The sequence below is a fragment of the Mytilus californianus genome, unplaced genomic scaffold (genome assembly GCF_021869535.1).
Source record: "Mytilus californianus isolate M0D057914Y unplaced genomic scaffold, xbMytCali1.0.p SCAF_10, whole genome shotgun sequence".
In the NCBI taxonomy this organism is placed as follows: domain Eukaryota; kingdom Metazoa; phylum Mollusca; class Bivalvia; order Mytilida; family Mytilidae; genus Mytilus; species Mytilus californianus.
The window spans coordinates 9252851-9278813 of NW_026262582.1; the positions used below are offsets into that span (position 1 = coordinate 9252851).

The 25963-nt window shown below is 33.5% G+C and overlaps 1 protein-coding gene across 1 annotated transcript; it reads left to right on the forward strand.

The window, feature by feature from the left end:
• The first annotated feature begins 1096 nt into the window (after positions 1 to 1096).
• On the forward strand, positions 1097 to 24073 carry LOC127718669 (uncharacterized protein MAL13P1.304-like). The gene is made up of 6 exons (XM_052224721.1): positions 1097 to 1199; positions 5718 to 10223; positions 12613 to 12859; positions 20703 to 20797; positions 23633 to 23836; positions 24069 to 24073. Exons 1-6 carry the CDS (start codon positions 1097 to 1099, stop codon positions 24071 to 24073), a joined length of 5160 nt encoding a protein of 1719 aa, XP_052080681.1.
• The last annotated feature ends 1890 nt before the right edge of the window (positions 24074 to 25963 follow it).

The following is a 25963-nucleotide window of genomic DNA, read 5'->3' on the forward strand; positions in this document are numbered from 1 at the left end:
GACGATTGTTTTGTATAAAAATAAGAAGATGTATTATAATTGAAAACGAAACAAACATCTAACAGAGACCAAATGAAGTTCGCAACTATACGTCACCGTGTGGCTTACATCAATGAGCAAAACCATACCTCATAGCAAGTTATAAAAGGCCCCGACATGGTTCAATTTTGCAAATGCACATGTATTACCTGTTTATGTGAAAGGGACACATCAGAGATAATAATCACCATTCAAAACCACTGCATAATCCATAAACTTCAGAAAATACTTTTATTATTATAATTATAGTATTCTCAATATTCATTTAAGAATTCAATGCTTCTTTTTGTAATGTTATTGGGGTGTAAAAGAGTTGACAGAAGAAAATCTTGTATGAAGCGAGGAAGCACTTCATACTGAAAATTATATGTATTTCCCTTCTTAACAAGTCCCCACGGGTGACTGGGTCTTCTTAGCTTCCGACCTGCAGTTAAACTGTTGCAAAAGTGGGAAGTCCGATTGGCTGTGTGGTATAGATAGATACGCAGCCACGTCCGGTCAGAACGGAGACGTTAAATATGATGCTTCGAAGAACCCTTGCGACAACTCTTTGAGATAGTCCTTAGGTGGCCTGTCACAAGGCTAAATTTCTGTCCCTATCCAATTTACCCTCATTTTACAGTGGCAGTCCAAATTTCCCAACCTTCATCCCTGTCGATCCCTATTACATGACTTTCCTCCTGTATATATTGTTAATCGTCCTGAATATGCATGAAATATTTGTCACTGGACGTTAAGCAACCAAAAACCAACCAATGTATTGAAACTCTATTTTGACATCAATACCTGAGGCAAAAACAAATATTACTACACTTAAATGAATTAATACAATACTGTAAACATATAAAATGTACCAAGTTATGAATAAATTATGCGTTCTATTTTCAGAAAAGGAACCATGCCTGAAGATACCCTTGCCTCCTTTGGTAGCAGCAAACGGTTTGAATGCAGGGTCATAGGTTATCCAACACCTCGAATCACGTGGTTGAAAGATGACATGAACATAACAAAAACTGATCGATACAAATTCGATTATTCTGTCGATGGTTATGTTACCATGGAAATAGAAAACGTGACATACGCTGACGTCGGTAGCTACCAATGTTTGGCAGTGAACTCAGAAGGATGGGCTTCGACAACTGCCCTTCTAAAGGTCAAAGGTAAATATTAATCATGAATATCAATAAAAAAGTAGTTTTGAAAGTAATATTTACGATAGAAATGGTAATAATCACGAACTGCAACTCTAATGTAGGAAGATAGGGACAAATTACCCTTCCGGGACAACTGAGTTCACCTTCTGGTTTTTGTGTCGTTCGTAGAGACAAATTACCCTTCGGGGACAACTGAGTTCACTTTCTGGTTTTGGTGTCGTTCGTAGAGACAAATTACCCTTCTGGGACATCTGAGTTCACCTTCTGCTTTTGCTGTCGTTCGTGTTGTTCAATATTCACGTTTTGTTTTCTGTGCAGTGTTTTGATGATCGTTGTTTGTCTATTTTTGTTTGTTCTTTTTGCTATGATTTTGTTTGTCTTTCTTCGCCTTTTTACGAAAAAAACAAGCAAAAACAGACAAAGAAACGTGTTATTAGAAAACCAATTCGAAATGAATTATACACTCTAAATAACTCGTGTTCCTGTATTACACACAAATAGACATTTTCACTGAACTAGTACACATTTTTGTTTAGGGGCCAGCTGAAGCCTTCCTCCGGGTGCGGGATTTTCTCGCTGTGTTGAAGACCCATTGGTGGAGTTCGACTGTTTTTATGCCCCCGTCGTTGCGGAGGGGGCATTAAGTTTTACTCTTGTCCGTCCGTATGTACGTCCGTACGACCCAAAATTGGTTTCCGTTCTCTAACTTTAGATTGCCTCAACCAAATGTTATGAAATTTATACACAATGCTTATTATCACAAAATACAGATCAAGTTTGAATTTTGGTGGCGTCTCTGTAGCCGTTCTAGAGTTATGCCCCTTTACAAATGGAAATATTACTGAATTTTTCGTTGCCGTTCTCCATCTTAAGTTTGCCTCTACCAAATGTTATGAAACCTATACACAATGCTTATAACCACAAAATACAGGTCAAGTTTGAATTTTGGTGGTGTCACTTTAACCGTTCTAGAGTTATGTCCCTTTACAAATGGAAAAATTGCTGATTTTTTTGTTTCTGTTCTCTAACTTAAGGTAGCCTCAACAAATGTTATGAAACTTACACACAATTATGCTTATTACTACAAAATACAGATCAAGTTTGTTTTTTGGGGGGGGCTGTCACTCTTATTGTTCTAGAGTTATGCCCCTTTACAAATTGGTGAATTTTTCGTTTCCGTTCTCTTAACATAAGTTTGCCTCAACCAAATGTTATGAAACTTATACACAATTGTTATGACCACAAAACTCAGATAAAGTACAACTGAGGTTTGAAGTTTGTTTGGATGAACTTCAAAACCATTAATTTCAGCAACTGGGTGAGGTGAGGGGGTAAACTTACCGTTATTATTCAGATATTGTAATTATTATTCACTTTGGAGGTGTTCCATACAACGTTTTTTAGTTTTTAAGTGCCTGCGCCAACGTGACCCAGGATTTTTTTTTATTACAATGTCATTATCACTGTTTTTGCTGTCTAGATCGCCATAATTTTCTCCGGGTCACGTAGTCGCACTCTACTAAATTTTAAGAAACACAGGCCAAAAATCGTAATTTTTCCTACTTTTGGCGTTTTTGATGCCCTTTCACCCCCTCACCTCACCTTGTTGCTGAAATTAATGGTTTTGAAGTTCATCCTAACAAACTTCAAACCTAAGGGAATATTTCAAACTAATAAGTAGCTTATTTTGAAAAATGAGAAAATAGGGGGGCCAAAACGGAGGCTTATCGTACCTTGTCCTTTGGGTAGCGTCACTATTACCGTTTTTCAGTTATGTCCCTTTATAACTTTATATGATAAGACAAGCGGGGGCATCATCTGTGTCCCATGGACACATTCCCCATTTATTTGCTCTTTGGTCGGGTTGTTGACTCTTTGACACATTCCCGATTTCCATTTTCAATTTTATTTAGAGTGAAAAACTTAGAAATGATAAAGAACTCTAAGAGGTAATATAATGTGTTAAACCAGTACAACAATTAAATTATTCTAAAAAATGTATTAAAATTTGTCATTTAATTTTCAATCTTTTTCCAATTTAAGTTTTTCTAAAACTTATAAAGATTCAAACGAATAAAAATAAATTGGGCACTAACTACACTATTAGTAAGAGGTCACTGACAAACAATACATCAGGAAGGTACACGGCAGTTGGGTTTATTTTGCTTAATCTTTGGTTTTCTATGTTGTGTTTGTGGATTGTTGTTCGTCCTTATGACCTTGAGTTGTCTGACTTATTTTAACTTATGGTTTTTGTCATTTTCACTTGTAAACTTCAATGTCATATTTGTAGAAAATCAGCCCCCTATAATATCAACAATAATGATATTTTATCAACTTTTAATGATCTTGTATTATGAGGCCTAGATTTAGCCCCCTTCAAGTCGAACTACGTCATATCAAATCTAAAAACCAATAATAACTACATTCAAACAAATGGAAATAGAAATTATTGATAAAAAATAACTATTTGCTGTGCATAGTGTTGATAGCTTAGAAAAATAATGGTATTCCAGTAAATATCGTATTTCCTGTTTCAATTCATAATAAATTCTCCTGGATTCTAGACAGTTTATGTCTATTTTCTGTAGCTCGACTTCAATCATAATTGACTAGGATCGTCAGTTTTCCTTCAGAAGGTCGGTTATTCTCATCGGGAACTCCGACTTCCTCCACTAATAAAAAAGAAATGACTATCACGAAATAGCACAATAGTACTGGCGTTAAATAGCAAGCAATCAATCAATCTATCCATCTTCTGTATAAGATTGGTCACATCATGTGTCTAAATTTGATTCAATCCTTCATCTAAAAATAAAACTTTAATGTTAGCTAAAATTAAACTGCATAGTAATACAATGTATATCAAGTTAAAATCAAGTTAAAATCTACACTTACATTTCGGGGTTAACAGCATCAATCAGATAATTTCAAAGACGATACTTTATGTGACTCATGCAATCTTTTTTAAGAAGTTCTTTATCGACTTATAATCATTTAATGAACTATTCCTGATAACTGACCTACAATATATGTCTAGTTCTATATCTATACAGTATTTTACAGTTTTACATAACTTGAGAATATCAATTTCGGTGCATGCCCACAACAATTTTGTGTCTAGTTCGCTCCTGGAGCTTAAATGGTGGTAAATTAGTTCATATTGGTAAAAAGGTGCTCCTGAATTTCAATATATTTTAAAGAAAATCTTTGAGAAGAGTATTTAAAGGTTTCTGACGTCCTTGATACGAGTTCGTTCAATTCAAAAAGAGACATAACGTAAATTAACCCATGGAAGTAATATTTAAATATTACTTCCATGATTAACCTGACTGAAACTGCCATTTTGTTAATTTTTACGTATGTGTATCCTATTTATCAAAACAAACAAAATTAATCATCTTCAAATATCGCAGCTTCTACCCCTCCATTTTTTTATTTTTTTTTTGCTGATTTGCTAACGGACAAAATTTTAAACCAGAAGAATTTCAAAGCTGAAAATATAACTTGATACGCATTTTTAGGTAATTATGACAAGAATGGTTTCAAAACAATCTAAATTGTTTCAATCAGAAACCATTAATTTGAAATATTTTTTTACTATAAAAGGGCATAACGCTTGAAAAGAAATTTGTCAATGACTGTTATTAAGGGATATTTTACATATGTAAAAGGATTTTGGGACTAAACAGACTGGATATTATTTTTTTGCTTAAAGAAGAATAATGCACAGTATTTATGATATGGAAACAATTTGTATCATCAAGTCTCTATGCGATTACTTTGTCATTTTTTTTTCAATTTCCATCGAAAAACCTATATGCAAATGCGTTTTGTAAGAAAAGATGAGTGTATGCTATCTTAGCGAACTTTTTCTAAGTTATAAGACACCCACCGAGTCAAATCCGTCCCTTTTTGAATTACCATCTCAGTTGTCAACATATTTGTTCTGATATGAAATATCAACTGTTCATAAAGTTTCAAATCATACGAATTACTATGGTTTTTTTTTCTACTCCCAGGCAAAAATGGAAATAGTCAGCTTTTGCAAAACTTGTACAGATATTGTGTTATTGAAATTTGCTGTTAAATAAATTTGTAAATTAATTTAAATTGAGGAATATATCTCCCTCATGCAAAGCTATAATTCCTTGCCCGGCATTTTTCTTATTTCCTACGAACTGGAAATATAAATACATTGCGAAATTTGCAAATTTTACAAAAACATATTTAACATTTACACAATTTTTATTAAACTTTAAAGTGCAACATGCTTATAAATAATAGAACTTTCTGTTGATAATCATTTACAACATTTTCTCTTTTCAGACGAAAAATCATTTTCGTAAAAATCCACGATAAATATCCACGATTTTGTACTGCTCACATGTACATCACGATATCATACTATGAATTAAGAACTTATATACTTATACACATGAATGACAACTCTAAAATGAAATAGTCAAGGTAAAATAACTTTCGAAAACAATCAAAGACTTTCACTTATTCATTTATTTGCAGGTATAGATACTGACAAGACTGATGACACATTGACAGTCCACAGAATGACTTTCGATCAATCTGGTTCGAGAAAAGATAGCAATAAAAGACCCTTGGTTCTGGTAAACTTAGACAAGACAGAAAGCTTGGATGATTTTCTAAGCATGGATCAAATTAATCGCTCTTTATCGCCGAATGGAATCCGCCAGATATCTATGAAGGCTGTTTCTACTGGGAGTGCTACGGTCGAAGGTGGAATGAGAAAAATCTCCTTTCTTGGTTCTGAACCGAATGAGATTGATATATCAGATGATAATATTACTCCAAATCAAAACATGTTTGAAACCGGACTTCCGTCTCAATGTTTAGACGAAAAAGGTATTGATGACAGTGGAAAAGCACAAAACGTAGATTTAGCTGAAACAGATAGCGGCAATTTTTCGTCGAGTAGTTCCATAAAACAGCAAAATGAAAACAAAGGAGGCAAAATAACGATATCTATCGATGAAGTGAGTGACGACGAAGATCTTCATGCCGGACTGGAAGATACGGTGGAGGAGCTTGCAAGTTTTCTTAAAGCAGACGACGAATTCAACCGCACGAGGAGGTTGACAGGAGACAGTGGAATAGCAGACGATGATTATTCTCCTACGTCATCAGATGAAGATGTAGATCATATGGGAGACAAAAAAAGAGCAACTCGAAAACATTCGGAACAACATAACAAAAAACGTGCTAAAAAAAGTCCTTCCTGTGATGACCTTGTCGATGATCAATTCATAAAAAGTGAAAACCACATAAATAATGAAAAGCTTGAATCGACGACAAACATTTCCAATGATAAGGTGTCTCCATGTGGAATAAATGTTGACCCTTTCGACAACAAAACTTCTTCTAGTACTTCGAAAATGGAAGATCAAAATAGTGTTTCGGAAGTCGACAAACCTTCATACAACATCGACAAAATTGGATATCCAGATAATGACGGCAAAACAGAAACTGATGACAAACCAATATGTGGAAATGAAAGTGAGGTTGAAAGCTTTGTACAAAACACCAAAACTAGATTAATAAATGACAGGTTAAAAAATGGCATCACAAGTCATCAACCAAAACAGAAGCCAAATACAATTGAAGAAAAGAACACTCAATTTGATGCACAAAACATTAACAGCGAGGACGATGGAGAGGATATTTTTCATTCGGACGAAGAAGAACACAAGATACTGGCAGAAATTCGTCCAAACTTACACCTGAAAAAGCAATTATTTGACGAAACCACAAGTAACACGTTTTCGGCTGAAAGTTGGTCAGTTTATGACAGTGGTCATGACTGTACTCTTTCAGAGTCAAATTTTGATGCATTTTCGTACCAGAATGTAGACATTGTAGATGACAGTAAATCTACCAGTAATGATGTTCGTAACAGCATCGGAAAAGATAATATGTGTGATACTGCTGGACAAAATGACATTTCACATATTGACCGAACAGACAACAAAACTGAACAAAATTTGAGTTGTGATGGTAAGATCAACGATGAAAGGAATGAAAAACTGGACCACTGTCAAGAAACAGATTGTAGTAACATCGAAAACACAACTACAGTGGAAAAGGCTTTCAATAAATCGGAGGACATAACATTCGTTAAATCAGCCGAAAACAAAGGAAAAGATAATGTTGATTTTGCCAATGACAATGTTAGCAATGACGGAGAGCACGTGTTTCATTCGGACGACGAAGAGCATCGTATTTTAGCAGAGATTCGTCCAAATTTACATTTGAAGAAACCTTTGTTAGATGAAACTAGGAGTAACACACTTTCTTTGAAGTCGGCAGAGAGCTGGTCCATGTACGAAAGTTTCGATGATTATAGTCTTTCCGAAACAAACTTGGACGCCCTCTCGTATCAAAATATCGATGATGAGAATTTTTTCTTATGTAAATTTGAGGAGAAATCTAGCAAGATTGGTGACCTTACAACTGACAACCGCATTGAAGATATTCAAAATGGAAAAGAATCGGGCTTAAATCAAGAAAATAAAATCAAAGATGAAGATTCTCGCCAATCGCACAAAACCACAGAAAAAGAATCGGATGGCAAAAGTAAAATTTCCGAAAATATTCTTGGATTCAAAATAGAAAGTCAAGCTGATACAGACAAAATCAAAATGGACTCTAATCAATTAAACTGCGACATCGGGGATGAAATACTCGATACTGAAACACGACAAGACAACCCAACCGGTGTGTCCACTTCAAACAATGATGTAAAGGAAAAATTAAAGACAGATATTGATACTGAGGAATCTATCTGTATAGAGAATAAAGGAAATAAATTACTGACGGATAACGATGATGACGAATCGCTGTTAACCAAAGATAAAACCAGCTGGATATTGAACAATTCGGAGATCGACAAATCTGCTTATTCAAACGACAAAGTCCCTAATCTTGTGACAGATAATTGTGTCGAAAAATTTCTTGATACGGATGAGACTGGAGGGATAGTGGCTGATATTGATTTCGACATCACTGAATCTCCTACCAAGAAGACGACACGTGGTTTATTGACGGATAGTGATACATCACTTAAAGGAGAAGGAAACAGTGACGATATTGGCGGACTGGTGGCAGATTTTGATATCAATGAATCTTCTCACAAGGATCCGACAATTGATTTAAATATCGAAGAATCGATCAAGGATCAAATTGGTGAGCTAGTTTATGATACTGATATTGATAAATCTAACAAAGAAAAAGGCATTGGTATTTCGACTGATTTTTATATCGATCAATCTCCTACCAAAGATGAGATTGGTGAACTGGCATCTGATAATGATATTGATGAATTTCCTAATAAGGATAAAAATATTGGTATATTGTCGGATTTTGATATCGATCAATCGCTTATCAAAGAGGTAATTGGTGAGTTGGTGTCTGATATTGATATTGATGAATTTCCTTACAAGGATAAAGCAAGTGGGATATTGTCGGATATAGAAACCAACACATTAAGTATAAAGGATACAATTGATTGCCTAGTGGCTGATATTGATGTTAATGAATCTCCTAACAAAGATAGGGCGGGTGAGCAATTGGTTGATGTTAATATCGACAAATCTCTTTCTATCAAAGACAACAGAATGCAATTATTGGCGGACAATGATATAAGTGTATCTCTTGACACTAAAGGTAAAATGGATGAGTCATTGAGTGAAAAGGATATTGATAATCAATATCAGGGCAGTGACATACTTAAACAGAATGGTCCACCAATAGACAGAAACAAAGATAATAAAACTGAACAGCTTTTTGCTCTGGGAGATGACCAAACGCATGTTGAAGAAAGTAACAAAATCATTCAGGATTATAATGAGAAATTTAGATCACTTGGAAAGCACGAAAACGACAGGTCTTCGAAACATGAAAAGAATGAGAATGATGAATCAGACCTGTTAACAGTTCATCTTAGAGACACACCTTATTCCTCTGACGAATACATTGACGACGAATCTGATGTTTCGGTGGAGGAAATTGAGGAAGAAAGATGTGACATCCTGAAACAACTGGACCTTAGCGCATATGTAATTAATGACGCCTCGAGAAAGAAACAACTTCCAGTTTTGGAAGAAAATACGTCACCAGAACTATCAGACGATAATGATTGTAAAAACGGCGTATCAGATTCAATAATAAACAATACGATTAAAGATGAGGAAATATTTAGCCTCAGTTCGACTGGCAATTCGAAGGCAGACGAAAATATTGAAAAATTCAATATACACAAAAAAAGGAATGATAATAAAGTCAACAAGAGTATCAACAAAAATAGCATGAACGACAACCAAAAATCTAATGATGAAATGAATATATACGACACTAGTGTCAACGAAGAACTAGATCTCGCATGTGACGAGTTTGAGAAAAGACATGGTATCAAAACATTACAACAGCTACATTCAATACCTGCTTACGACGAAGTCAATGATGAAAGTATTGGTCTAGAAAGTTTATCGGATACAAGACCCGCACTACCGAATACTTTATTCATTGGTGATAACCAATCATTGGCGTCCCTTATGGGCCGTATTGCAGCCGAAACAAATACACAACAGAATGCATCCCCACCAGAATTGGAAGATATTGATTTCAATGATTTCGTAAACATACTGGCGGTTGTTCCTGGAAAGGAGGCGCGTATTTTACTGTCACCAATCAGCGAAGAGGGAACCGTTTCCCAAATTGCAGAATCAGTCAATTCTCTAAGCCCAGAGTCTGTGGAAGAACATACCGTTAAGAAACCAAAGAGGCCATCTTTGATTGATCTTACTGTAACAGATACGGATGGAGTTGTGGAACGCATTAACCTTCAAAACATAGATGTCCTTCAAAGTTTTAGCAAGCTTCGTAATTATGATCAACCTATTGAAACTGGAACGGAGCAAATACCACGAATTGTGAAAGGACCAAGTAGCATCACAGCAATCGATGGTGAAGAGATCATTCTTCAATGGACCATTACAGGTAAATATATAGTTTAAAAAATCTCATTGAAAAGTGTGGTAAGGCCAGTATTCCTTTAATTTATTTCATATACTATGTCCATTTAAAAAAAATCTCAATATTTTTCACTGTATATCGATTTACGTGAGAACTTTTGATATAAAAACATAATGGTGTATTTCTTAACATATTACTAAAATCTTACAGACCTAAGGATAGCAAAAAAAAAAAAAAAAATGCTTCGCTGAGCGCAGCCTGATACGACCGCAGTGGTCGAACCCTGAACAGTTGGGGCAAATTTGGACACAATATTCAAGCTTGATACTATCTGAATTTGGATTGTGATCAAATTTTTGACATAATATCGGTTTCTGACACAAAATAAATGTGGTCAAAGATCTTAAAAATCTAATGCTGTGCAATTGAAGATTTCTTCTTGAAACTTTTAAAAATTTTGAAATTTTGAAAATTTTGAAGAAAAAAAAAATATGAACCCTTTTAAAAAAAATTGGAACCCCCCACCCCCTTTCCCCCCAAACTTGTTGAATCCCCTTTTAGCATTAACCATCAAACTCAATTGCAGTCTTTCCTTTGTAGTATGGAACCTTGTATTACAATTTTAGAGAGATCCATACACTTAATCACAAGTTACTGTCTGGAAACTAGAAATAGGCTTTTTTTTAACCATAAAAGCCCATTTAAATACATCATAAAAGTATTAAAATAGAAAATGACATCATAGTCATGGCTAAAATTTAAAAAAAACCTTCATCAGCAATTTTTAATAGTAATATCGAAAAATAAAATTCCTTCATCAGCATTTAAAAGTAACTTCTAAAAATAAATTGACAGCTAGGACTTTGCAACCATAAAAACCCATTTAAATACATCATAAAAGTATTAAAATAGAAAATGACATCATAAGCATGCCTTAAATTAAAACACTTTCATCAGCAACATTAAATAGTAATATCTAAAAATAAAATTCCTTCACATACATAATCATGGCTAAAATTAAATAATGTTTAAAATAGAGAATGACATCATAATCATGCCTAAAATTAAAAAAACCCCATCAGCAACATTAAATAGTAATATCTAAATATAAAAATCCTTCACATACATAATCATGGCTATAATTACATTACCTTTATTAAACATTTTTAAAATAATAACTTCTAAAAATAAATTGACAGCTAATCACCTAAAGACAATACATTTCTTTATAAATAATTTACGAGCAGTGTAAGGGAGGTAATTTGACAATATGTGTTTGAATTACCTCCCTTACACTGCTTTAAAATTAGTTTTTGTACTTAAGTAATTGTCCATTAACCTGGAAACCCTTGTTTATCCTCTTTTTTGCCCCTAATTCCTAAACAGTTTGAGCCATAACCCCACAAAGCAAATTCTTACCACCCCTTTGTGATATGGTAACTTGTGGTATAATTTCAGAGAGATCCATACACCATTTCACAAGTAATTGTCTGGAAACTAGAAAAATGCTTATTTGGGCCCCATTTTGGCGGTCGTATAAAAATTATTTAGCAAATGTTTTCAAATTTGTTACTATAGCAAAAGGGAATAAGAGGGGTATTCGTTACCACAAACAAAATTATATTGACAGTAAAGCTGTGTTTGTCGTTAATATATAACTAATTTAAGTATGTTAAAGATGCAACTTTTTACAAAAACAAGCAAAATTTGTAATTTTGTATCAAAACTGTCATGCTACATATATAGCGTTGAATAGCATCAAGATTTAATTGATATAAGTAAAATTGTTGTAAAGTCTTTTAATGTTATTATTTAAACTCCCTAATATTAAGTTTCCAGTAGGTGTTACAACAAACAATTTGACATCACCAAATAAGTCTTAACACCGAATTTTTATTTACCACGAGAAACACAATTTTTATTCACCAGGAGAAACACAATTTTTATTCACCACGAGAAAAACAATTTGTGTCACATGAGCAGCAGTATCTGCTTATTCTTCAGGGGACACCTGCTATCATCCTCGGTTATTGGTGGTGTTTGTGTTCCTCAGTCTTTAGTTTTTCATGTTGTGTTTTGTAGACTTTGTTTTGTATTTTTGTCGTTCTTCGTTTCTTTCAACTTGTTGGACTCTCTTCGACTGTCTAAAATCGGTAATTTTTCGGAATTTGGGATTTGACCTTATTTATTTACAAATAAACTAAGACATAATATCGACCAAAAATCATATAACACTTGACAATTAAGAATGTATATTATCTCACATGATACTACTTTGGGGGTATTATAGCGAATGCAATCATAATACTTTTTCATTCCTTTTTTTTCAACTGATGTTTTCACAATTTTGATTTCTAAATGGTTACCATAATGTATGCATACAATATATTCAATTTAGAGGTTTTGTGTTTAGGGTTTCCTGAACCAGAAGTTGTTATTTTCAAAGATGGAGAAACATTGGATATATGTGATGGAATAACACTAGAAAATGATAAAAACACGTGGACTCTTCAGATCCCGTATGGTATGAAGGAGGACGCTGGTTTATACGAAATATGTGCCGTTAATTCATCTGGGAATGACATCCTAAAGACCAGGGTTTATGTAAAAAATGCGAAAAATTCACCAGTTAGAGAAGACGAATTTAACAATGATCAAAGGTAAATATTTTTGCAAACATTCTGAATAACTCTTTAATGATTTGCATATCTACAAATACTTTAACACCATTTTAGTGAATACGTCTCCGTGTTTCAACATATAAAACTCGATAATAAATCAGAAGCACAAAAACGCCGTGCTTAGAAACTAGAGGTAGTTGGTACTGCGAGCAAAGCTCACAAAATGATAGCCCGACCCTTGTAAAAGACTATATTTTAAATTATGACCAGGGGTTTAAAAAAAGCGGATACAAGTGTACTATAGTGTTCAAATATGACGAACGCCATGCCCACGCCATCCCAAACTAAACCCAAAACTCATTGAGATGAACAAAATGTAATATGATGTGCAAATGTACATGACGTGAAGAAGATTCTGGGAATTTTACAAAAGTCTGTTCAGACGTTCATGAGCAGTTGCGGATACAAAAGTAAAACAGAAGGACAATCGAACGAGCAGACAAACGGACGGACTCTCCAAATCACTATATTTCGCTCGCCTTATAAAGCGGAGGATATGGGAGTATGTTTAAACCACTGCATGACCTTCACATGATAGGATATATCTTTATTTTTCTTGTTTTTTGCGAATTTCTGCTCTAACACTGTAACACCCGGTTATTGTTAACTTTTCGTCGTTTTAACGAGGTCTTGTTGGGGTTCTTCATTTTTAGCTCACCTGGCCCAAAAGGGCCAAGTGAGCTTTTCTCATCACTTGGCATCCTTCGTCCGTCGTCCGTCGTTAACTTTTACAAAAATCTTCTCCCCTGTAACAACTGGGCCAAAGTTAACTATACTTGGCCACAATCATCATTGGGGTATCTAGTTTAAAAAAATGTGTCTAATGACCCGGCCCACCAACCAAGATGGCCGCCATGGCTAACAATAGAACATAGAGGTAAAATGTAGATTTTGGCTAATATCTCTGAAACCAAAGCATTTAGAGCAAATCTGAAGAGTGTTAAAATTGTTCATCGGGTCAAGATCTATCTGCCCTGAAATTTTCAGACAAATCAGACAAACCGTTGTTGGGTTGCTGTCCCTAAATTTGTAATTTTAGAAAATTTCGCTGTTTTTGGTTATAATCTTGAATATTATTATAGATAGAGATAAACTGTAAACAGCAATAATGTTCAGCAAAGTAAGATCTGCAAATAAGTTAACATGACCAAAATTGTCAATTGACCTCTTAAGGAGTTATTGTCCTTTATAGTCAACTTTTAACAATTTTTCTTAAATTTTTGTAATCTTTTACAAAAATCCTCTCCTCTGAAACAACTAGGCCAAATAAAATCAAACTTGGCCACAGTCATCATTATGGTATTTACAGTACTACCTGTGATATTCTCTGAACAATGGTGGCCATAAAAACTATGTTTAAAAAATGTGTCCGATGACCCCGCTTGCTAACAAAGATAGACGACGTGGCTAAAAATAGAACATATGGGGTAAAATGCAAGTTTTGTCTATTATTCTGATAACAGTTATACATAGAGGAAATCTGAAAAGGGTAAAATTGTTCAGAATGTTGAGCTGTACCAATTGTCTATATGTCAAAACTGTCAGACGATTTCCTGTAGGAGTTATTGCCCTTAAATGACAAATTTTACCACTTTTTTCATTTTTGCTTATTATCTTGAAAACTATAATAGATAGAGAGAAACTTTAAATTTCAAAAATGATCAGAAGGACAAGTTATACAAATAAGTCTCATAGTTGAAATCGTCAGTTGACTCTTTATCAGAGTTATTGTCCTTTGATGACGATTTGTACATTTTTTTGTATTTTTGTCTTATATTTTAAAACTTATAATAGATAGAGACTTGAATAAACAAAAATGATCAGCAAAACAAGATCTACAATTAAGACAAATGGCGAAAATTGTCCGACGACTCCTTATTGGAGTTATTGCCCTTTAGTGACGATTTTAACCATTTTTTTGCGTTTTGCCTTATACGATAAAAACTATAATAGATATTTAGAAACTTAAATAATCAAAAATGAAAAGCAAGACAAGACCTACTAACAAGTCAAATTTTGTTGATATAATTAGTAGGCTGTTACTCTTTATAGGAGTTATTGCCCTTAAATTAGGATTTTTTTTTACCCTCTCGTTTGTGTTTAGAGCAAAAGCTAAATAAGATAGAGAGAAACTAAACAGATTTCAATAATCAGAAATATAAGATAAAAAAACCCAAAGATTTTTGTCATTAATTCTATTCTCGTCTACAATGTTGGAGAGTGTCCTTTGTTGAATATGCATATAGACCAAGGTGAGCGACACAGGCTCTTTAGAGCCTATAGTTTATTTTTTATGCCATTTTTTCTGTTCTTTATTTTCATTTGTCCATTATTCTTTATATTTTAGCACCCCGTTATTCTCCATTCTTCATTTCAGTTTTACCCGTTATTATCTATTCCGTTAACACCAGCTATCCCCTACTGTGTTGCATTAAAGCAACTACTTCGCCTACACATGAACGTTTTTATAAGCGGTTGACATATGTAGTTATTTACTCTTTGAACAATTTAGGGGAGTATGAAATAATTTTTATATGACGTGTCATTTTCTAGAAATCTTTATCCATAAAGTACAAATACAACAGTTGAAATCTGTTCCCTACATATGCTATGTGTGAGTATTTATTTTTCGAACACTGAGAAAACAATTATTTCAAAACTATTGCCAGAAGTTGTAGAAAATTAATTCTGTTTAAATGACAAAGATTTCATTCAAATACATACATAGCCTTTTATAGCTTGCTGTTCGGTGTGAGCCAAGGCTCCGTGTTGAAGACCGTACTTTGACCTATAATGGTTTACTTTTATGAATTTGACTTGGATGGAGGGTTGTCTCATTGGCACTCATACCACATCTTCTTATATCTATATAGAGGTTAAGAAATAAGATAAGGCATTAAGCAATAATTTACTTAAATGTTGGGGAGGCACGCCTTTGGTAAAATAGTGGGGATGTCCCGGGATATAAGGCCCATAAAAAGGTGGGATCTGGGGAAAAAGAAGGAAACAAGTTAGAAGTGGGTAACAATTACAAAATAAAGAAAGATTTGGGAAATAAGAATAACTAAACCAACGGAACGAATGGAAATCAACTGTCATGTTCCTGGCTTAATTATTTTGGTACGCCCGGACATTTCATCAACTTCACGACGAGTTTTTTTACGATTTGAGTATCTATCCATGAGGGTCTTGCACGGTCGATTAAACTGTAACATTTGTCGTTTTTATACATATATAAAGAAGTCTTTCAAATATATCAGTGCTGTCTAATTTAATATTTGGCGGCATTTTCATTTGATCTATTGTTTTTTCTCTCTGATATTTACAATTTTTGCCAAATCTCACGCATTTGCTTCATGAAAAGTTGTCAGCCCTGATATATCCTATTCAAACTGCATGAAATTTCAAGGCGCTTGAGCGCATATTGAGCATGCACCAGCCATTGGTTACATCAAATACAGGGTTTTCAACAAGATAACTTAGTCGAGGACGTATATTCTGAGGGTGGGGAGGGTTCCGGTGGTTGGAACCCTCCCCCCTTTTTTGTTTTACCATCAATGCTTTTGAATGGGAACATATGTTTGGAACCCCCTCTATCCTGGGTTGGAACCCCCTTTTTAAAATGGCTGGATACGCCCCTTGTGTATATTACTGTACACAGTTGGTTTTTAAATCCTTGCTTTCGTGAGATAAATATATCCTGTAATAGACAAGAAATTGAGGATGAATACCATTTCTTGTCAGTCTGTCCATGCTATATATCATTGAAGGACATCTATATACAAAATATTAATAAAAATCTGAATTTCAATTTTATTAAATTGCAGTCAGCTATAACACTGAGGCATATGACCGCACTTTTAAATAGCAGTCTGCCAGTCATTATAAAAATCACCATAAAGTATGTTAATGATTGTTTTTTATTGAGAACATCTGTATAACTTATATTTCTTTTAATATGTATCCTAATTTTTGTTTTTGTTTTTTGTACATGAACTGATGTGTTAACTGTCGATATAGTCCTATTATATAAGACTTCGGAGGTTTCAACATTGATAGTAAAAAAAAAATATCCCATTAAAAATGTTGAATGTAAATGATATGAAACTCCGAAGTCTTCTATTATAGTACTAACTGTCGATACACACATATTTATGGTCTTTTTCCCCCTGTGAAAACCACTGTCACTCTAATATAATTATAGTCAATTTAACTATTGTCAGTTTATTTTCTCAATACTGTATGCCATAACCATTTAATGTAAATGTGTTTGTGCTAATAAATATTGCCTATTGTCTATTGTCTATATTATATCTTTAAAGTACCAAATTACGTTTCTCTCCCCAATCCGCATTATTCCCAAATGCGACAAGAAACTAAGAAATCTCTGAACACGTGACAGTGTCTCTAAACTTAAAGCAACTAACAAGGAGTTAGAAATAATTAAATTAGAGGTGACAAACAAAATAAATAAGAACACACAAGGTTTATCAGAAAGATATATACAAGAATGGTTTACACCACTAAATGAATGTACATGTACAAACTTACTTGTGCACCTGGTAAAGACTAAAGTTTTCAATTTCAGGCATGTCTGCAGATAATTAAATTTTAAATGCATTTTATGTTTCAGAAAAGTAAAAACCTTTTTTGGATTTCAAGATTCTTCTATTTTCATGTTCTCTCTGAAGGTGTCAAAATGATAAAATGTCTAATTTTATAAATACATAAATGCCAAGAAAGTTAGTAAATTAGACTGAATCAGAGTGTAATCACCAGCAATGATCATATTTTTACAGTGAATCAACAACAAATAATTTAACTGCATGATTCGCCTTGTGTTTAGTGTTATGGTTACATAAATGATTCTGTTAAACTTGCTGACTTTTTTATCATGGTAAACAATTCAGCTAGTAGGGCTATAATTAGACTGAATCTCTAAGATTCAGTTGATAGCATCATAAACTTTTCACTTAAAAAATTATAAAAAATTAGAAATTTGAAATACACTTAGCACTAATTTTCTGCAAATTTACGCTTGGTTGTATTTGAGTTAACTATGGTAAATGATTACAATATTTAATTATTTTTTATTTTACCTCACCTGGCCGAAAGGGCCAATTGAGCATATCTCATCACTAAGTTGCATCCATCATCTGTTGTCGTCGTCCTTCTCCTCTGAAATTACTGAACCAAACTAGGCCACAATCATCATTCGGGTATTTAGTTTAAAAAATTAAAAAAAGATGACCCCACCTGCCAACCAAGATGGCCAACATTGCTAAAAATAGAACATAGGGGGTAAAATGCAAGTTTTCTCTATTATTTTGAAAACCGTTATAGAGAAAACCTGACAAGGGCAAAAATGTTCAGAATGTTGAGCTCTACCAATTGTGTATGAAGTCAAAACTGTCAGAGGACTTCTTATAGGTGTTATTGCCCTTAAATGACAAATTTTACCATTTTTTTCATTTTTGTCTTTTATCTTGAAAACTATAATAGATAGACAGAAAGTTTTTGTTGCAAAAATGATCAGCAAGACAAGATCTATGAATAAGTATGAAATGTCAAAATTGTCAGTCAACTCCTAATTAGAGTTATTGTCCTTGGATAATGATTTTTACCAATTTTTAGCATTTTTGCCTTATATCTTAAAAATTGTAATAGATAGAAACTTAATTAAGCAAAAATGATAAGCAAGACAAGATCTACATTTAAGACAATATGGAGGAAATTTTACGACTCCTTATTGGAGTTACTGCCCTTGAATGATTTTGTGTTTTGCCTTATATATGATAAAAATTATAAAAGATAAATAGAAATTTTAGATAACAAAAATGATCAGCAAGGCAAGATCCACAAACAAGTCAAATTTTGCCGATAAAGTTAGTAGACTGTCACTCTTCATAGGAGTGATTGCCCTTAAATGAGGATTTGTTTACCCTCTTTTGTGTTTTGAGCAAAAATTAAGGAAGATAGAGACAAACTTTACAGACAAAATGATCAGCAATATAAGTTCAACAAAAAAGAAATTTTTGTCATGAATTCTAATCTTGTGACTTTGTCTACAATGTTGGAGAGAGTCCATTGTTGATTATGCACATAAACCTAGGTGAGCAACACAGGCTCTTTAGAGCCTCTAGTTAATTTTGTTATTATCTTTACTATATTATATTTTAGGTGCATTTTGCTCTAATCTGAAAACCATAATCGATATAGAGAGAAACTTAAAAATTCTCAAAAAATAAGCTAGATAATTTCTTCTTATATGTCAACTGTTGCATATGGCTGAAATCATCAGTCAACTCCTTATGAGAGTAAATTAAATTTAGCCCTTACAATATGATTTTACCCATATTTTGTGTTTATGGTGAAAACTATAGTAGATAGAAAGAAATTTTAACATCAAAGTTGATCAGCAAGACAAGATCTAAATATAAAATAAGTCAAGTGACTGAATCATTCAGCTTCACCTTATAGTATTTAGTGTCCCTAAATGATGATTTTTGACCAAATTGAGTGTCAGTTAATATTTTGAAAGCAAGTGATACAGAGAGCACAAATGACAAACTGAATGATGAGCACAACAGGATATTGGATCACATATTTTCCATATAAATTCAATAGAAATACTCTTCTTGCATTTTACTAATTTTATGCAAAATGCAAAGTTAGCAATAAAGGCTCCTTGCAGCATCTAGTTTATATTTTTACCAAATGATTTTTGTAGTTTCCCATAGGTAACATGGCTTAACATGAACTTTGCCATAAATATATACAAAAAGGTAGAAATCTTGTAAGCTTAACGCAACTCTTCCTAAAACAATGACATATAATGCAATTTCAATGAAACTTTCATAGAATCTTTCTGACATAATACCAATGGGGATCTTTTCTTATACATTGTATTTTTGATAATTTTGGTTCCTAAATGATGATCTGGATGGGGTTTACAGAATAGAGAATATTGGGCAAAACATATAAAAAAAAAGAGAAAATTTGGCCAAAGAAAAATAGAATAGATGCTAAAATATAAAGAAAAGAGAACATGGGCAAAAAAAAATATAGACAACAGAAAAATAGCCTTAAAAGCTAAAGAATACAGAAATAAAGAGCACCCAATCTAGACCCTCATTTATGGAGCAAAAATAGCACTTTGCCAATAAAAAGTTGCCATATCCATACAATGTTAGAGCAGGGGTAAGCTCTACTGACAGTTTTCCTAGTTATAAATGTTATGTAATATATTATTGTCAGTAAGTTAAATAACTTATGTCTCAAACTAGCTCAAAATATATATATTGCTCCATGTGAATACAACCAAAAGTTTCAAATTGGCAAAAAGAGTTCTGTACTTGCTCCAATATATTTGAGTGAATTGAGCATTTTTGCCTTTTTGTTACACATTCAACATTTAGTAAAATTATCAAAATCTTCATCTTGAGTGAAATTTCAAAAAAAAGTTGCACATTTACCATTACAAAAATGTAGGGTGTTAATTTCGCAATTTGAATGCATTAACTTTTTGTGCATCTATTAAGATGTGCCCTTCATATCAATATTGTTGATTTGTTTAAACTTTTCCTTGGTGAATATTTTTATACATTGTTTTTCGTAATCGTGAAATAAACGAAGATAGCCCATTTGCTAAAGTTTTCACATTTATACAGTTCTTTGTTTTTAAATGACAAAATTAAGAAAAATTTTCATACTTTTGCAACTGGTTTCAAAAAAAAATGTCGAGTAATAGGAGCACATTAGTTGTATACATCATGTACATGTATCGAAATGTACATAAATTTGACAATCACTTATATTGCAGAGAAGAGCAAACTGGTGTCCCAGAATTCCTAAAAACTCCAAGCAATGTGGAAGTCATAGAAGGGGACATTATCCATGTTGAATGTCAGATAACAGGTAAGTGTAACCCCTGTCTGCAGCTGGCAAGGGGTTGATTACTGTAAATTCTGAAATTTTTATGAAGAATTTTATTATTGTGAAAATTGTGACATAATAGATTTTGCCGGAAAAAAACCAAACTCACATTTTAAATTTTGATGCCATGTTTACTACAGAGCATTATTTTCCTGAAATTGAAATAATAAATCATGTTTTTTTGTCCACTGCTCAACAATAACAAAAATAAATGCATGCACAAATTTCTGAATTTTCAGTTCCTTAAAACTAACCTATTTTGCGGCTGTATTTTAGTAAATAATTTTATTTTTATACTCCCTCTTTAAAAAAGTGGGGTAATACTGTTTTACCTCTGTCTGTCTGTCTGTCCGTCCCATGAATATTTTTCGTTGCATTTTTCTCAGGAACTACATCATAAGGATTTCTGAAATTTGGTTTCAGGATTTATATAAGTCAGCTATATGGTGTGAGGTGTTTTCAGATTCATCACTCAACAAATTCCTGTTTACCAAACACTTACATCATTTTACACATGACATCCAGGTAGTTGAAAATTTTCATCACATTTATCTCAGGAACTACATTACAAGGATTTCTGAAATTTGGTTCAGGGTTTATATGAGGCAGCTATACTGTGTGATGTGTTTTCAGATTCATCACTCAACAACTTCCTGTCTACCGAAATATTTGGGCGGGGTTTCATCAGTGAGCAGTAGCTCGCAGTTTCACTTGTTTTGAACAGAACTGGTCACTAATGCAGTTATTTTCTAATCAAAATTTTGTTATTCTGTAATAACTTATGTATAGCTTTTTACTTCCATTAACCAAAAAGAAAAGCTGTCTTTCCTTACAAATTTTGGATACTGATTCAGATATGCATTTGCATTTGCTAACACCCATAGTTATAACAGTCTTTTGGTCAAGTGGTTTCATAGCATGCCATTCAGAATGGTACACAATGGGATCCATTTCCGTACAGCCATGACAGTTCAAAGCAAAGACTTTTAAATACGTGTTTTCAAATTCTGCTTCCGTGTCAAGCATGCAGTTTTTAGGATTAATAACAAAGAAATTAGAATATTGCCAAAATTAAAAAGTATTGTATTTATTGTCACCAGACCTACCTTAAATTTTATGCCCCACCCTATATTTTATGACCTCCCTATTTTTTTCTATTTTCCGTAAGCACTAGTAACTTAACCATGTCTCCCTTAAAAGACTCTAGGTAAATAATGTATGAAATAAAAAGAATCCCAGCCTGCAAATCCCAAATTTAAATAGGATGGAATTTCTACTAACAGTGAATAACAAGTGTTAATCTCAATAATCCAATGTTGAAAATGAAAATGAAAAAATAAAGTTTTAAGTAGTTTTTGTTTGATCTATACCATTGAATAGCTTGATACATACTATATATATTATATATCTTATGTAATGTTTAGATCTAAATAGATCAGACTGGCATAGATATAGTATAGTTTATATTAAAATCAGAGATGATCGAGGAAGATAATCAGTACACAATTTTATGGACTCTTTGATTAAGATCACCAAGATTAAAATTGTGTGATATTTTTCTGTGCATTTTGTCATTCTTCCAAAAGTTAAAAAGGGAGATAACCAAGGCAGATAAGATTTACTATTTGACACATTTGTATCTGCCAAATATCAGATGTGTCTCCAGTTTTTATACCATTTTTGAGTTGATTCCATTGTTTATTTTTATTTTTTGTAAATTGAGAAGTTTGGTGTTTACATGATGTCTGATGTTTGGCATGTGTCTATTGAATTTATTCACGAAGACTTTTGGAGGGGCCTTAGTGTGCAAGTGGTCTAAGAGTCCAACTACTGTATCACTAGCCTGTTAACACTGCGGTTTTGAGTTCAACCCCATACATGGCAGGTGTGTTCATCTCTAATCTGAATTGGCTATTGTTCTCAGTTTTCCTGTGGAAGCTCAGTGGTTCTCTCCTGACAGTCTTGCTTCCTCCACCAATAAAAACTGACTGTCACAAAATAGACAATAGTACTGAAAGTGTCTTTAAACACCAATGAATAAATCAATCTATACTTTAGGTGGCTAAGAGCTTGACATATAGTATATACAGTAAGATCCATGCTGTTTGGCTGTTTGGTTGTGCTGCATAAATATGCATCCACATCAAGATGGAATGGGGACTTTACATCTGATTGCAATTGTTTAGCATAATAATCCCTACTGGTAGAAAAACCTGTTCAATAACTGTTTGATAACTGACTTTATGGTATGGAATTTGCTCATTGCTGAAGGCCATTCAGTGACCTATAATTGCTTAAATCTAAATCATTTGGACTTTGTTAGATAGTGGAAGGACCTTTTTCGGGACGTCGGAATTGGACCTTTATATTTGCGGGAATTCAGGATTAACACCTATTGGGACTCAGGAATTAAAGATTGATTTTCGGGATCTGGGAAAGAATGCTTTATTATTTCTTGAATTTGGGATGACACCCCTTCCTACCCACCCTCATACTTGTCTCATTGGCAACCATACCACATCTCCTTATTATGCCCCATTTATGGGCATTATGTTTTTCGGTATGCGCGTCTGTTCGGTTGTCCGTACGTCCGTCCGTCTGTTCCACTTCAGGTTAAAGTTTTTGGTCAAGGTAGTTTTTGATGAAGTTGGAAGTCCAATCAACTTGAAACTTAGTACACATGTTCCCTATGATATGATCTTTCTAATTTTAATGCCAAATTAGAGTTTTGAACCCAATTTCACGGTCCACTGAACATAGAAATTGATAGTGCGAGTGGGGCATCCTTGTACTATGGACACATTCTTGTTTTTATAGGTGATCCTAGCCCACAGATTGTGTGGTTTAAGAATGGAGAACTGTTCTACCCAGAGGAGAGGGTGGAGATATTACAAGATTCTACAAGGTGCCAACTTATTATACAACAAACAGAACCAGATGATGCTGGAATTTACATGTGTAGAGCCTCTAATTCTGTTGGGGTTAACCAAGTACAGTTCACTGTCTGTGTCACTGATCAGGGTATGGTTTCAACTTTTACTGTAAATTCAGAAGTTTTTGTGATGTTTTTATTATTGGGGAAAATTGCAAAGGGATGGATTTTTCTAAACAAGGAACAAACCTGTGGTTCTTTTCACTAAAATTCTTACGACTAAAGTCGATCATAGTAATACTGAAATGTTCATGACTTACGAGAACTTTTACTCATAAGATTTCTTTGTGAAATGAGCCACATCTACAAATTAATTTACAGGTTAATAAAATAAAAAGAGCTGTAAGGCATAAATCAATGAGACCTGTACAACAACCTGTATTATTCTATTTCTTTTATGAATTTTGGTATGAATATGATTGCAAATGAGACAATATCCACAATGACCATAGGACAAGGATGTAAACAGTTAAAGGTCACTGTACAGCCTTCAACAATAAGCAAAACCCATACAATAAAGAAGTTTTAAGAAAAAGCCTGGGGATTAAAAAACGTGAAACAATTCAAAAGATAATTTTCTTTTTCAACAATCTGTAAATTAATGTGTTCTTCGTCTGAGGTCATGAAAAGGCAAGACAATTTGATGTAATAATTGGATTTTAACAAATTAGATTTGAAAGCAATTGAACCACATATGTTGATAATAAAAAATATAACCAATTTATCAGGGAAAGTATAGATTTGCCAAGAGTTGTAGATAAAATCTATAAAACATGTTAGTTCATTTATATGTTTTGGAGTTTAGTGTGACGTCCATTTTCACTGAACTAGTAAACACTTTTGTTTAGGGGCCAGCTGAAGCCCGCCTCCGGGTGCGGGATTTTCTCGCTGTGTTGAAGACCCATTGGTGGCCTTGGGCTGTTTTCTGCTCTTTGGTCCAGAGCTTCCAAAATTATTTTTAGCCAGCCGGACATTTTATTCATTATCCCAATTTTAATCCCTTAAGGCTAAATAAACAAAAGGCAATTATGGTAATCAGTTGCCGAGTTGGCCATCCCAATGTCAATGATTGACATTAAAAAAAACGATATTAAATTTTCTTTGATTCAAATTCGAAGTTCTGACGTAAACTGTTAAATTGGCAGTGCATCATTCGAAGTGTGCAACATCAGCGTTCTTATATCTGCCTTAGACTCTTTATTTGTGCAACCCGTTGTCAAAAACTTTACTTTCGTTTTAATACCGGATGTTATCTTGACAATGGTAAAACATGGACCAGAGACGGATATGTAAATTCCGTGTACGTTTGCAAAGCGTGAATGAGTGGAAGTAGCTCTTTCTACGTTATTTCTTCTAGAAAATATTTGAAATAAATGTGAGATAAAGGTATCAATGACAATTTAAGCATTTTTTGAAGAAATTAGGATGCATAATTAAATTTCACACCTGCGCACACGTGTACTAGTTCAAACAGAGACATGTCTCTAGGTTCAAACAACGTGGTTATGACGATTTTTCATTTTCACCTTTTTAATTTTTTCATCAAATCATATTTGTAAACGTATTTCTGATAATTTAAATCTTTTTGACTATATTAATTAGATGCAAACCGCTGAAATGTAAGAAAATAACTTTGAATAGACCGATCAATGTCCGGTTCAAAATAGTTTACCTGTCACCTGAACAGGTAAATTTCAGCTGTTTGAGAACTAATTAGCCTTGATTAAAATGAGAAGGTATTAAAGTAGGGTTGTTTTGATAGTACTTAATGATCATGTCACTTTTATGACCGGAAATGTGTGGCTGTTAAAGGCAAAACGTTGGGTCAAAAAGATCGCGAATTATGTTAAAATGAACGTCTCTTAAAGCCTTGAAAACTAAAAAGTAGATGACCGTTTCATGCTTTGCCCAGCCGGACTTTTACCGGACATTATACAAATGTCCGGCATATATGACCGTTTTGGAAGCCTTGCTTTGGTCGGGTTGTTGTCTCTTTGACACATTCTTCATTTCCATTCTCAATTTTAAATCTCTTTACAGCAGAGTCCAGAATTGTTGTATGATTATATACAAATAATAAAGCTTTATTTAGATATGGTATAGTTATCAACTACAAAGCATAAGTTCTAGAAAGCTTTTTACCAAATATACAAGCATATACAACATCACAAAAACACAAAAACACAGTCTTGCAAGCAAACTAAAAATAGAGAAAG

What these genes read in the sequence shown, in the direction of transcription:
- LOC127718669 (XM_052224721.1), top strand. Translation starts at nt 1,097, where the DNA reads ATGGAAATAGAAAACGTGACATACGCTGACGTCGGTAGCTACCAATGT. An exon ending in GAATTTAACAATGATCAAAG is followed by an intron (nt 12,860 to 20,702) that starts GTAAATATTTTT and finishes CTTATATTGCAG; the next exon opens with AGAAGAGCAAACTGGTGTCC. An exon ending in TGTTGAATGTCAGATAACAG is followed by an intron (nt 20,798 to 23,632) that starts GTAAGTGTAACC and finishes TTGTTTTTATAG; the next exon opens with GTGATCCTAGCCCACAGATT.